We start from the raw sequence: 15,723 nt of genomic DNA on the forward strand, positions 1-15,723 counted from the left end.
GAGGCTCAACCGCTGAGCCACACCCAGCTGGGCTATCTAGAGCTTTACCTTTTTGTTTCACCCTGTTCTGATAGCCTGTTGAAATCTTTTTTTGAATCTTTGAATTCTTGAATTTTGATTTTATCCTATTTTATAGCACCTACAAAATTGATAAAGTTGCTTTATGTTTTCCAAACCATTAGTAAATTCTGAAAAGAGGCAGCAAGGGCCCCTGTAACATACAGTGATTATTGTATTAGCCATCAGACAATTGTATATCATGTAATATGCTGTATACTAAGGACATAGTTATAAACAAGACAACCCTGACTCTCAAGTAGCTTACAACTGGAAAGACAAACAGGCCATTATAATGCAGAACTGCTATATGGCAACAGGAATTGTGTCTTTGGTAGCACAGAGGAATTCTCCTAGTCTCAGCCTTGGAGGGTGTTATGGACTAAATGTTTGTGTCGCTCTGAAATTCTTATTGAAATCCTAAATCCCAATGTGCTGGGCTTTGGGAAGGTAATTAAGACATGAGGATGGAGCCCTCATAAATAGTATGAGAGCCCTTAAGAGACATGTGAGGTGCTGGTGCTCTGGTGCTTACTGTTACTCTGTGGTGTGGCATTATGCCAATAGATTCCTAACTGAATCTGTACTTACTCCCCTGCAGACCATTGTCCACACTAGTTGTGGTTCTTTTTGCTTAATTTCCCCAAGTAAGTCATTTGCTTTACCTAAAGAGACTGGAAGCCTGTTTTTGCCTACAACAATGGGGATACTAGTAAGAAGCACTTCCAATTGTTTATGTTTTGCTTTGATGCAAGAATAGCATTGCCATTATTATGATATAATATTGTGTACATCTCATATTTCTTTCTCACTGGATTTCATTGTTTGAAGCCATTGTCAGGTAACCATAAATATCTGCATCTGTTTTGGCTCAGTGGATAGAGCGTCAGCTCACGGACTGAAGGATCCCAGGTTTGATTCCAGCCAAGGGCATGTACCTTGGTTACAGGGTCGATCCCCAATGCGGGGCGTGCAAGAGGCAGCTGATCAATGTTTCTCTCTCATTGATGTTTCTAACCCTCTATTCCTCTCCCTTCCTTTCTATAAAAATCAGTAAAATATATTTTTTAAAAATCTGCATCAAAAAAATAAAGCCACACAATCTCACAATCCCCAGTTGTAAAAGTAGAAAAGAATAAGTTGATAGAGATATTTTCCATTTTTGAATGGCTTATTAAAAATGAAACAACAAAGTTATGAAAAATGCATTGACTGACCTTTGAAGTTCAGGCAAGCTCAAAAAGAACAGGATAATTAAAGAAGACAAGCAAAATGTCCAAGAAAATATATGAAGCTTGACTAATGATCATGTTTAAAATAAATAATGTATCTTCATGAGTTATTCATCCTCTTATAGTTCATGAATGCTGAGAAAAACATACCAAGGAATGATTTGTAAAAGGTCATCAAAAGCAAGTAAAATACAACCAGCTCATTGCTTATCTTGTAACTGATTCAAGTCCTGGAAGATAGGAGAAAAGCAAAAGGGTGGTGGTGGGGGGGGGGGGGTGGGTAATAACAGAAATGGGGCTGTACTCAGTTGAATAATGTCTCTCCCCAAAATTCATGTCCGTCCTGAAACTCAGAATGTGACCTTATATAGAAACAGGATCTTTGCAGATTTAAATAGTTAAATTAATATGAGGTCATTCTGGGTTAGGGTGTGTCTTAAATACAATATGACTGACTGGTGTCTTTATAAGAGAAACGGAGACACACAGGGAAGAAAGGCATGTGACAACACAGGCAGAGAGTGATGCAGCTGCAAGCCAAAGGATGCTAAGAACTGCTGGCAACCACCAGAAGTTAGAAGAGGGCATGGAACAGATTCTTCCCTAGAACCTCAGAGGTGCATGGCCTTACTGACACCTTAATTTCAGACCTTAGGCTACCAAAGCTGCAGGAGAATATATATATCTGTGTGTTTTTTTAATTATTAAGGGGTTTTTAATTGATTTTTTTTTTGAGAGAGAGAGAGAGAGAGAAAGAGAGAGAAAAAGAAAAGAAGAGGGAGAGACAAACATCGATGTGAAGCAAGACTTTGATAGGCTGCCTTCCACATGCTCTCCCCAGGCATTTGCCCCAACCAGGAATCGAACCACAACCTCTTGGTGCAAGAGAGGATTTAACCAACTGAGCCACTGGCCAGAGCAATATTTCTGTTCTTTTAAGTCAGCCAGTTTGTGGTACTTTGTTATGTCAGCCCTTGTAAACTAAAACCAGGTAAACAAATTTTTTAAATTAGTATTTAATTTTAGAAAGTAAGTAATGCTGTAGGGAAAAGAACATGGGACTCTGGCTTGGTTGAAGTGCCATCCCACGCACCAGAAAGGTTTTGGGTTTGATTCCTGGTCGAGGCATATTCCTAGGTTTAGGGTTTGATCCCTGTTCCAAGCACTTATGAGAGGTAATCAATCTCCTGATCAATGTTTCTCTCATGGATTTTTTTTTCTCTCTCTATTACTCCCTTATTCCCTTCCTCTCTGTCTCTAGAAAAAAAAAATCAATTAATAAAAGAACATGGAAAGATTGGAGTAATCAGAACCATGATTCCTAACTCAAATATTGAATTTAATGTTTATATTTGCCAAAATCTGTGAGCTACGTATCTTTTAAACCATAAGTAGCCCTATATTTGAATACTACTCAACATTCACTGAGTGGCCAGATTATTATGATCTCTGAACGCATAATAATCTGGCCACTCAGTGGCCCGGTGCATGAATTTGTGCATGGGTGGGGTCCGGTGGGCCTGGCCAGGGGGAGGGGATGTGGGCAGTTGGCCAGCCTGCCTGCTGGTCACACTTCTGGTCGAGGGGACAATTTGCATATTAGCCTTTTATTATATAGGATATACACTGAGTGGCCAGATTATTATGTGTTCAGAGGTCATAATAATCTGGCCACTCAGTGTATATTCCATTACCTATAATAAGCCTATGAGCTGGGGTTGATAAAAAGGACAATTTTATAAATTATAGACCTTAACTAACTTCACTTGTTAGGAAAACAAATAATAACCAAGGAACTAAGTGTAATAAAAGAAGATATAAAGTACTACATTAGGTTAAAGTTAAGATTCAGAGAGAAAATCTATACTAATAATAGAGGGATATGCAAATTGGCTGGGATGCTGTAACATAACAACCGAACAGCAGGGACCTGAGGCTTCATGGTGCCTGGCCAGGTGGGGGACCTCAGGCCACGCCCCCTACCTGGCAGGGCCTGACGGGGGACCTGAGGCTGTGCCCCCCACCCAGCGGGGCTTGATGGGGGTGGGGCCAGCCAGGTCTGGGTCTCACCCAATGGGGGTGGGGCCGGCCAGGTCTAGGTCTCCTGTGTTTTTAAAGTGCATGCGGGTGGTGGGTGGGGGCTTGACTCTAGGTCCCGTGGTGTGCCCCAGACTCTGACAGGAGGGAGATTTTCATATACATTTTACTAATTTTCTTTCATCTCTGACACTTCTATTATAGAGAAAGGGCAAATAGCAATATTAAAATATTTCCTCTAATTAATTCCCTTTTAATGTGCATGAATTTCATGCACCGGGCCACTAGTATTAATTATAATGACTATGAAGTATTAAAAAGATGATGTGCTGAAATCATTGGCTATGCTTCCTTGAAATGAAGGAACTTAGTAGGACCATAAACATTATTTGAGATTTGGTGAGGCTGAGTTAAAAGAAGTTGGGTGGGGGTAAACATATTTAAACACAGATCCATTGAAACAGGCTCTGGACAACATGAGCAAATGACCCATCACTCTCTGCTTGGGTTTTCCTGATATGCTTTCTACATCAGGAACTATGGCACTCAGGGTAGTCAACTAGTGTGAGGTTAGAAGTCATCTTGACCGTGGAATCAATTATTATTAACTAACAATAGTACAATGGGGCTTGAGATCATTAACAGCATCAAAGAATATAGATCAGTAACAAGATTATGAGAAGTGAAAAATGTGGAACAATTTTGAAACACATTATTTAGGAGTATAGGAGTTAATCTTTTTGCTTCAAATGAATCATTCTTTGCTTTATAATTTCTGTAATTACTCTCATTTAATGTAACTAAAATTTAGAAATTTTATTACTTTAAATTACATACAATCTGTTAATGTTCAATTATCAATTAATTTAAAAGTCTATTTTGTAATGTAAATTCAACTCTGTTCATATACTAATACATGACTGATTAAAATTGGTAACAAGAATTTGGGAAGCCTCCTTATTGTTGAATTAAATTATAATTAAGTGCACCCATCTGCAATTGCACAATCTTCTCATTTTAAAATATTTATATTTCCATAATGTTATTTAAAATATTCTAATGCATATTAACATTGCATCTTAAAGTATGTAAAGCATCAGGAAATTATTGTGAGTTTTTATCTAGGCTCCAGTAACTCTATAAATTGGCTTTTATAAATCAGTGCCCAGATCTTGGTGTCTTATACTATTCTTCAATAAAAGGAACCAGGGATCCTTGGAGAATGGATAATTATAGGGCAGAGCAGAGAATATAAAGATGACCCTGGAGCATCTTGTAGTACCAGAAAGTAAGAAGTGCTCAAAAAAACTAAAAGATGGGGCCTGTCAAAGGGACATTGGACCTGTCCTGAAAAAGCCTGCAATGATTAAAGCTGTAACAACTTGAGGGTGAGAAAAAAAGCTCAAATAGTTCAGTATCTATATCTATACTAATAAAAGGGTAATAATCTAATTAGACTGGGAGACCTTCTGGAAGACCTTCTGGACATCCTTCCGGACAAAGCCATGGTGGTTGGGCCGAGGCAGAGGCGGTTAGGGGCAATCAGGCCAGGAGGGGAGGGCAGTTGGAGGTGATCAGCTGGCAGGGGGGGCAGTTGGGGGCGAGAAGGCTGGCGGGAGGGCAGTTGGGGGCAAGCAGGCTGGCAGGCAGAGTGGTTAGGGGCAATCAGGCAGGCAGGCAGGTGAGCGATTAGGAGCCAGCAGTCCTGGATTGTAAGAGGGATGTCCGACTGCCAGTTTAGGCTCTATCCCTGAGGGGTCCCAGATTGGAGAGGGTGCAGGCCAGGCTGAGGGACACCCCCCACCCCTGTGCATGAATTTTGTGCACCGGGCCACTAGTATTAAAATATTTCTTCTAATTAATTTACTTTCAATGTGCACAAATCTGTGCACCAGGACACTAGTTGGATTATAACCCACAGTACTAAATATCCAGGAGCCTAGTTTCCCATGGCAGAGCAGAGACGTAGAACCTAAACAGAGCATGGCTATCCCTCTGAGGTTAAAGGAAGCCAAGGCATTTGGAATTCACAGGGCAGAGTAACAAAGGCGAGAGCTGCACAGAAAGCAAGCTCTGGACATCTGCAGAAGGATCCCCTCGGGTGCTTAGCTGAGTATTGATCCACACGTGTGAATGAGGAAACTATGGAAGGTAGGGGAAAACCACCAAAAAGAAGCAAGCAGAACAGCTCTCAGATCTCACAGGGTGCTAAGGGTAGTTTGTATTTCAAGTAGCCGGAGTAGAAAGAACTCCTACTGCTTGGGGCATCTAGGAGAATCCACAGGAGTTGCCTCCTAAAGGGGCCACATTAGCCTTAGAATAAGGATGCTCTGGACCCACCTAACAAAGCTTTAAATCAAGCCTAGAGCATCAAACTGTTTTCAACTAAATCACCTGCATCCCAGAACAAAGCCCAAAACCGATTAAGAAATACAAAAGTCAATCATCCAACAAGATAAAATTTACAATCTGATTTTAAAAAGAAAAAAAGCTACTAGGCATACCAAGAAGCAGGAAATATGACTTTTAGCAAACAGAAATATAAAGGGAAACCTAGAAATGACACAGATGATAGAATTAGCAAACAAGGGCATTTAAAACAACTATTTTAAATATTCTCCATATGTTCCAGAAGGTAGAGGAAAGAATCCTAATAAAAGAGTAATATGCAAAGTGACCGTCACTCCAAGACACAAGATGGCTGCCCCCATGTGGACACAAGATGGTCTGCAGGGGAGGGCAGTTGTGGGCAGTTAGGGTTGACCAGACCAGCAGAGGAGGGCAGTTGGGGGTGACCAGGCCAGCTGAGGAAGGCAGTTGGGGGAGACCAGGCCAGCAAGGGAGGACAGTTAGGGGGGGACCCAGGCCTACAGGGGAGGTCAGTTGGGGGGGACCAGGCATGCATGGGAGGGCAGTTAGGGGTGACCAGGCCTGCAGGGGAAGGCAGTTGGTGGTCCAAGCCTGCAGGGGAGGACAGTTGTGGGCAATCAGGCCAGCAGGGAGGGCAGTTAGGGGTGACTGGGCCAGCAGAGGAGGGCAGTTGGGGGGGACCAGGGCAGCAGGGGAGGGTAGTTGCGGGGGGCCAGGCCTGCAGGAGAGGACAGTTGGGGGAGGACCAGACCTGCAGGGGAGGGCAGTTAGGGGTGCCTGGGCCAGCAGGGGAGGACAGTTAGGGGTGACCAGGCCAGCAGGGGAGGGCAGTTAGGGGTGACCAGGCCAGCAGGGGAGGGCAGTTAGGGGTGACCAGGACAGCAGGGGAGGGCAGGTAGGGGCAATCAGGTCGGCCTGGGAGCAGTTAGGCGTTGATCAGGCTGGCAGGGGAGTGGTTAGGGGGTGATCAGGCTGGCAGGCAGAAGTGGTTAGGGGCAATCAGGCAGAGGCAGGCGAGCGTTTGGGAGCCAGCAATCCTGGATTGTGAGAGGGATGTCCTATGGCCCGTGTAGGCCTGATCTCACCAGTGGGATCGGGTCTAAATGGGTGGTTGGACATCCCTCAAGGGGTCCCAGATTGGATAGGGCGCAGGCTGGGCTGAGGGACACCCTGCCCCCCATGCACGGATTTTGTGCACCGGGCCTCTAGTGAGCATATAAGGAAACAAAAGAGTGATAACAACAAAAATCAAATTTCTAGAGCTGAAAATGACAATATCTGAGATGAACATTGCACTGGATGAAGTTACTGACAAATTTGGCACTATAGATTAGTGAACTTGAGAAGGACAGAGTAATAGGAACTACACAAAAGGAAACCAAAGGGAAAAAAGACTGAAAATAAGAGGATCTGTGAAACATCAAGCAAATTAATATATGTGTGATTGGAGTCCTAGAATGAGAGAAGAGAAATGGCACGACAAAGAACTTGTATCTGGCATACATAAAGAACTCTCAAAACGAAATAGTAAGACAACTTAGTTAAAAAACTGAGCAACAGATCTGTACAGATGCTTTACCAAGGAAGGAAAATACACAGCTAAAAGCACATAAAAGAAACAATTAGAATCCTCATACAATGCTGGTGGGAATTTAAAGTGGCACAACCATTATAGAAAACAAGTTGGCAGTTTCTAAAATGCACTTACACCATGAAGAAAACCATCACCAAAAGGAAAAGGCAACCTATTGAATGGGAAAAGATATTTATAACTAATATATCAGATAAGAGGTTACTATACAAAATATATAAAGAACTCATACAATTCAATATAAAAAACAAATAATTCAATTATAAATGGACAGAGGACCTAAATAGCATTTCTCCCAAGAAGACAAACAGATAGCCAAAAGACATGAAAAGATGCTTGACATCAGTAATCATCAGGGAAACAAAAATCAAAACCACAGTAAGATTTCAACACACGCCTGTCAGGATGGCTATTATAAAAAAGACAACAAAGAATAAGTGTTGGTGAGGATGTGGAGAAAAGGGAACCTGTAAACTGTTGGGATTGTAAATTGATGCAGCCACTATGGAAACAGTATGGAGTTTCTTCAAAAAATTAAAAATGGAACTGCCATTTGACCCAGTGATACCACTTCTAGGAATATATCCTAAGAATTCAGAAACAACAATCAGAAATAATATATGCACCCCCATGTTCATAGCAGCATTATTTAAAATAGCTAAGATCTAGAAATAGCCCAAGTGTCCATCAGTAAATGAGCACATTAAAAAGCTGTGGTACATTTACACAATGGAATACTATGCAGCTGTAAAAAGAAGGAGGTCTTAACCTTTCAAAACCATGGATGGAACTGGAGATTATTATGCTTAGTGAAATAAGCACAATAAAGAAAGACAAATATCACATGATCTCACTTATATGTGGAATCTAATAAACAAATAAACTGATGAACAAAATAGGTCCAGAGGCATGGATGCATAGAACAGACTTACAGATCTATGATGAGGATGGGGGTGTGGGGACAGGAAGAGATTAACCAAAGAGCATATATGCATAACTCATGGACACAGACAATAGTGTTGAAGGCCTGGGTGAGGTAGGGGTTGTGGGGAGGGTAGCAAAGGGGGGAAAATGGGGGACATCTGTAATACTGTCAACAATAAATATTTTTTAAAGTAATAAAATTTTAAAAATCAGGTGTTAAGAATGGCAGGTAGATGAAGGCAAGGATTTAGAAAACAAGGAAACTAAAGGGAGTGCATACATATTAAATGATGATATTGTTCAACCTTCTTCTCTTTTCAATTCCTAGAATACTATCAGCTATACCTTCTCCCCTAAACAGGAGATTAGAAAATATTTTTTGTTATGCCTGACGATATCAAAAGGAATGATCTAAAGATGCTGACTTTAGGTAATCACTAACAAACATCTCAGTCAGATCACCAAAGACTGAAGCCCCTCCAATGGGCTCAGGGATTCCCATCAGCTTTTATAATCGGCTTTTGGAAATGAGAAGAAAAGAGATATAGCCTGTGATCTGAGGAAAGTCTAACACAAAGAGAGAGACCATGGTGCCCTGCCTGGTAGGAGCATCATTCCAATATGTCAAGGTTGTGGGTTCAATCCCCAGTCAGGGCACATACAAGAATCAACCAATGAATGCATATATAAGTGGAAGGACATATTGATATTTCTCTCTCTCTCATTCTGAAATCAATTTTTTTTTTTTTTTTAAAGAGAGAGACCACAGCAAATAAACAAACAGAAAAAAGCAACTTTAAGAAAACAGATTATTGATGCAGGGAGAACATCAAAAAATAAACTATCATTACCATCTTCAGATTTGCCACCATAAAACAAAAACAGGATGCAAGGGAAAAAAAATAAAAACAGGTGGAAGGCATTCAAAAAATAAACAAAAAAAGCTCTTAGAAATTACAATTAGGGTATCACGAAGCTGGAACAATTTGAGTAACTAAATAATGATAGCATTGGCTTATATCTCAGAATAAAATAAATATTCATGGGTTCTGATACAAATAATTAAACAAATAATTGGGGGAGAAGGGCCATCTTTTTCTTATAAAAGAATTTCAATTAACACATCTAGAAAGAATGAGGATAACAGAAAAATCTCTATTAGAACACCATAGTAATAACTGTTGTAGGCAATTTTAACTAAAGTTGGATGCTAAAATCAATGACTGAAAGTTTGAGGATCTACAGAATGTTTATATATTCTCAAAGTACTACCTCCAAGATGTTAATTAAAAAGGAAAAATAGTAACTTTATAATTAAGAAACATTGCAAAAATTAGATTGCTCAAACGATCAAAGTAAACATCACCAATAATAAGACATAGCAACAGCCCAGCCAGTGTGGCTCAGAGGTTGACTGTCAACCCAGGAACCAAGAGGTCACTGGTTCAATTTCCGGTCAGGGCACATGCCTGAGTTTCTGGCTCAATCCCTAGTAGGGGACATGCCGGAGGCAGCAGATCAATTATGTTTCTCATTGATATTTCTATCCCTACTAAAATGATCAATAAAAACATTTAAAAAAGACATAGCAACATCAGGAACCCCCTGATATGATTCACAGAGAAAGATATATCATTTCAGTGTTTTTTTTCTGCCAAAAATCACAACCTCAATGTAATCATAAGAAATTACCAAACTTCAATTGAGACCCATTGATCAAAAATAACACACTGGTGCTGTCCAAAAGTGTCAAGCTCATAAGAGATATGAAAAGAATAAGCATTACATCACAAGTTGGAGGAAATTAAGGAGATATAACAAATAATTGTAATGTGATATCCTGGATTGAATTTAACAGAAAAAGGACATTAGTGGGGGTAAAAACTGGTGAAATTAAAAACTAAGTCTGTAGTTCAGTTAATAGAATTGTTCCAATGTTAATTTCTTAGTTTTGATAATTGTATTATGGTTATATAAGATGCTAACATTAGGGTAAGTTTACTCAGTGTATATGTAAACTCTCTGTACTCATTTTGCAACATTTCCATAAAACTAAAATTATTTCAAATTAAGAAATTTTCTTTTAAATCTCAAGTTAAGGGAATCTCTCAGAAGACAAAGAGATGGGGGGGAAAAGGAGTAACAACAAATTTAGAGCATTTGTCTAGGAAAACAGGAGAATGAGAAAATAAACACGAGGAAATCATAAATGAAATAATTCAAGAAAACTTCCCCAAACTGAAGAACATAGTTTCTAGATTGAAAGGACCCACCCACCAGTTTCCAGTACAATGATCCACATTGGGAAATATCCATATGGGCATGAAGAAAAGATTCTTCAAACTTTTTTAAAGAGAGGAAAATATATAGGACATACATAAAGGATCAGAAATCAGAATAGCTTTAGGCTTCTCAAGATATTTTCAAAAGTTTAAAGATAGGTTATGTTTTTAACATCTATATTTATTCACATTCTTTACCCTGAAAGCAGAGCTGAGAGTTCTGTAGCAGAAATCAAAGTTGTTTATTACTTAGAGCAAAAACTGCACCAGTTTCCCTGATCCCAGTGCCCTACAGGGGGCATGACAGCCATATGTCACCCTGCACATTGGAGGTCTGCCCCTTCCCCCTCCTGAGAAGCCCTGGAACTTTTGCTCCCTAGTCATTAACAATCCTTTAGAATGTAAATGACTGGCTCTAGGCTCTGTAGCTCTTCCCCTTTTGAAATGTAAACACATTAGGAGATAAGGCTCTAAATCTCTTTGGCGGATCTCCGGCTATGGTTTCCAAGGTGCCACAGAAAGTTTGCTAGGAAGCTCTAGCTAGCTGTGCAGAAACACCAAATCACCCACTTCCTCACAGTTTATTTTCTGATCTAGAAAGCAATCCCTACCATCAATAAGTAAGAAGATAAACTGGATCTCAAAAGGTTCACCTGTTCACTCCTCAGACTGAGGATGTGCTCCTCCACCACAGCAAGACAGTGAATCAAGAAAAGACCGCAGGGAGCCAGGAACACTGTTTGGGGTACGGTTTTCATAGCTGTGTCTCCAAAGTTGGAGAAAGTCCTTAAAATAAGCAGGAAAGCTTTAGTTGCATTACTTCAAGTGTGGTTTAAATTATTTTGCTAGGAGCTGTGATAGTTTGGATGGATGTAGGCACATTCCATTCATTTTTAAAAGTGAAACAAATGTGAGAGGTGGTCACCGGCTTCCAAACCCCTCTCTCCTACTACCTCTCATAAATATTAAAGAACTTGGATCTTGTGATCACCTTTGGTGCCCAAATGGAGTTAGAGGCAAGCGAATTTAAAGCAATTACATTAAAAAATATCTGGAGCATATTAGCTGAACTAATTAAATAATTATAAAACAATAGACTTGAATCTTGAATTAAACTTAAAGACCATGTAGTACAAGACCCTCATTTAAAGCAAATAATTTGCCAATTAAAAAATAGGCAAAGGACCTAAATAGACATTTTCCCAAAAATATACAAATAGTCAACAGATACATGAAAAGATGCTAATCGCTGATCATTAGTGAGGCAGGCCAGTAAGCCAGGACAAAGGGAATTGGGAAACTGAGACCATATAGTTAAACAGCAGTTTGCAGCCATCTAGAAAATCAAGATGCCAAGCAATCTCAGCCACCTAGTAAATCCTAAACCAGGGACACTTAAAAGTAAATGGTTTACAACTCTCCCCAACTGGAGGGTAAATAGCTTAATTCACACAACTCAGGGAGAAGATAGCAAAGATCCGATTAGTGCTATTTGCCAACCACAACCAAGAAAAGATGAAGAGAATAATTCCCATTTTGGTACATCAGCATAAAGCTGATGAACATTCTATTGAGATCCTCCCCTAAAATGCCCAGCCTTTAAAACCCCTCAAATTGAAGGTCCCAGAGTGCTCTGTCCCAGGAGCACACTATACCTCTCCACCCCTTCATCCTCCATAGTCATGCATTGCCTAAACTCTAAGGGACCCCATGAGGCTTGCAACCAGGGCAGCAATGGGCAGCAGCAGTTCGTCCTACACAAACCCCCTGAACTTGTCCCCAAGGCCCTTTTTCTCTGATTTCTTAGGGAGCCAAAGCAGAGCAGCCTAGACTCATTTCCCCAGCCCTTTCTTGTGTCACTAGCTTTAGTAAATGTTCTAAAATTCACCTGGACTCATGTTGTGAAATCTTTCCTGCACAAAGTCAAGAACCCACACACTGTGGGCTGGCCCTAGGCAGACCCACCAAGGGCAGGTCCCCTTTCTGGTAATAGCTTTATTGCAGTAATCAGGACCCAAATCCATTATATCTCTGCGGTATCCCTATATATGCAATGGAATATCATTCAGCCATAAAAATTAGGAAATCCTACCATTTGTGACAATATGGAGGCATTATGATTAGTGAAATAAGTCAGAGAAAGACAAATACTGTATAATCTCACTAATATGTGGAATCTAACTTTTAAAAGCTACATTAGAAAAAGGGATCAGATTTGTGGTTACCAGAGGCAAGGTGAGAGGAGGGAAACTTGGAGGAAGGTGGTCAAAAGATACAAATTTAGTTATACAATAAGTAAACTAGGGATATATGACATAATGACTAGTTAGCACTGCTGTATAACATATAGGAAAGTTGTTAAGATAGGTGTTCCTAACAGTTCTCAGTACAAGAATTATTTTTCCTTTTTTATTGTATCTATATGAGATGATGAATGTTAAGTAATGGCAAGCATTTCACAATATACTAGAGGCCCAGTGCACGAATTCGTGCCAGGTGGGGTCTGGCTGGTCCTCCCTGATGGGGGCCCATCGAGCTGAGCCGGCAAGGGAGAGGCCGCAGGTGGTTGGTCAGCTGGCCCCACCCCCAATCAGGGTGTTAGGGGCCAATAGGGGACTGGACCAGCTGCGGGGAGCCGACTGGGGCCCAGATCAGGCTGGTTGGCTGCCACAGTGCAGGTCATAGCCATTGGTCATTCTGGTCGTTCTTGTCACTGGGCTTTTATATATAGAGAGGTAAATCAAATCATCGTGCTGTACACTTTAACTTCTACAGTGACGTATGTCAATTATTTCTCAATAAAACTTAAAAAATGAGAAAATTCCAGTGATCTCATAATTCACAGAAGTTTGGGATCATAATTAATTATATAGCCCCTAAAATGAATTCATTCCTTTTTTCCATGCCACATTTATTATAGATTATTAAATACAGGGTGGGGTAAAAGTAGGTTTATAGTTGTGAGTACGTGAAAAAGTTTATTAATTATAGTATTATTTTCCACTGTAAACCTACTTTTGCTCCACCCTGTATAATCTTGTTTATACCGGTCAAGGCCAACTGATCCAGTAGCCTTCCAATCCGGTTACTATTTCCAATTTCATATATATATATTTTTAATCCTCACCCAAGGATATTTTTCTCATTGATTTCCAGAGAGTGGAAGGGAGGGAAGGGAAAAGGAAAAGAGGGAGAAACATTGATGTGAGACATATTAATTGGTTGCCTCTCACATGTCCCTGGCAAAGGATTTCACCTACAACTCAGATACCTGCCCTTGACCAGGAATTGAACCCAAGACCCTTCAGTGCATGGACCCACACTCTGGGCTCCCATTTCATATTTGCTGAAAGATTGCTGGGAAACTGCAGAATACCACAGAATGGCTAAAGCATTCCAGGGTTTAGAAATAGCACTCATACATACACCCGTGAGCACAAGAATAAAGTGTAAATTTAAGTTCCCCACCTGTTTACCTTCTAACCTTTTCCGTCTTGTTTGAGGTAATATTTTAAATCAATTATATCTGATCCTAAAAACCATTTTAAAGCCAAATTTCCTATTACTTATGCAAGAAATGAGTTTATCTTTTGAAATAATAAGCAAGAGTGGGGTAAACTGGACAGGGAATCACCATTTGCATTTTAGCTGAAGAAATTAAGAAAAATTATGCAACTATCCCAAAGTGGTGTCAGCTTGAAAGAAGTAGAGGTAGAACCTTAATTCAAGTTTTCTAGCATTTTTCAGAGAGGTGGGGGAGATCTCCTAACACATAACTATTTTTACAAACAGAGTTAACTTTGACACCAAACTAGATGGTCTTTGCTCTGCTGGGGTTCCCCTGGCTCACTGAATAATGGAACATGTGAAGAAAACCAACCCGTAGCTGTTATTGTGCAATCCTCCATGGCACTTTATCTACAGTTTTCTATATTATTTGGGGGAGCCTCTAGACGCAAAGGAAGGTAAAACAGTGTTAGTTTAGTATTTGGTTCCTTGCATGAGAAATGTCTTGGAGAAATCAAAATATTGAAACTAATGAATGATATAAGCTTAGGGGCAATTGTTTGCATAAATGCCTTTCTCTCCTGCAGCTGCTCTCCCTCCTCCTTAAGTGGACTGAAGTTGGTACGGATGTGTCCAAGGCCACAGTTGCTCCTTTCCCTGTTTGAGGGCATTATGACATGGTAACTAAGGACACAGGCTCTGGAGGAAGATCTACCTGTTCTCTCCTGGCTCGGATAACAACTTGACATTGGCAGGATTTTTAACTTCTCTGAATCTTGGTTTTCATCAGTAATAAGGTGTGCCTCAGAGGTGTCACAAAATGTACATAGAAATAGTATAAATAGTGCCTGATACTTAGTAAATATTCAACAAATGCTAGGTTTGAGGCTGTTAGGGAATACCTGCTCACTCACAATTCTCATTTCACAGCTGCTGCCGAACATACCCTATATTGCTCATTAAGTATCTGCCCCCCCCCAAAAAAAACCTTCTAAGCTGTTAATATAGGGTACCTTGTCCAAAGCTGCTGGAAGACCATGTTATTATATATTATTGATTTCAGAGAGGAAGGGAAAGGGAGAGATAGAAACATTACCGATGAGAATCATTGATTGGCTGCTTCCTGCACACCTTCTACTGGGGATTGAGACCACAACCCGGGTATGTGCCCTTGACCACAATCAAACCCAGGACCCTTCAGCCCACAGGCCAATGCTCTATCCACTGAGCCAAACTGGCTAGGGCCATGTTATTTCTTACTTGTCTAATTTTCTTTGCATCCATGTTCTTTCTTGATGCCAGAGTCTATTCTTTTAAAGATACTCTCATATTATACTCCCCTTTCTCAATTCAATACCAATGAGGAAAAAATGAGAATGGTAATGTTAACAAATGGAAATGGTAATGTTTAACAAATATATTTTCTCAGTATACGCTGAAAAACGCCACTTGAGCCCTGGCCAGGTGGCTCAGTTAGCTGAAGCGTCATCCTATACACCAAAAGGTTTCAGGTTCAATTCCCGGTCAGGGCACAAACTTAGGTTGCAGGTTCAATTCCAGGTCACAGCACATATGGGAGACAACCGATTAATGTTTCTGTCTCTCTAAAAATCAATGAAAACATATACTTGGGTGAGAATTAAAAAAAAAAAAAAAGTCACTTTGTAAAACAGACATGTCAAAGTCAAGAGAACTTCAGTTTGGCTTCTGTTTCTGTATAGAG

At 40.3% G+C, this 15,723-nt stretch overlaps 2 protein-coding genes across 3 annotated transcripts in view; both read right to left on the reverse strand.

The window, feature by feature from the left end:
- Positions 1–15,723, reverse strand: part of AKAIN1 (A-kinase anchor inhibitor 1) — a 71,991-nt gene that overhangs the window by 46,740 nt on the left and 9,528 nt on the right. The window contains exon 2 of the mRNA XM_054723663.1: positions 11,147–11,279. Within this exon, the coding sequence (XP_054579638.1) occupies positions 11,147–11,251 (105 nt within the window). The 5' untranslated portion in view covers positions 11,252–11,279. The remainder of the gene's footprint in view (positions 1–11,146; positions 11,280–15,723) is intronic.
- Positions 1–15,723, reverse strand: part of ZBTB14 (zinc finger and BTB domain containing 14) — a 71,201-nt gene that overhangs the window by 45,941 nt on the left and 9,537 nt on the right. The gene's annotated exons all lie outside the window — the stretch shown is intronic.

This window comes from Eptesicus fuscus, chromosome 12, assembly GCF_027574615.1.
Source record: "Eptesicus fuscus isolate TK198812 chromosome 12, DD_ASM_mEF_20220401, whole genome shotgun sequence".
Taxonomy (NCBI): Eukaryota; Metazoa; Chordata; class Mammalia; order Chiroptera; family Vespertilionidae; genus Eptesicus; species Eptesicus fuscus.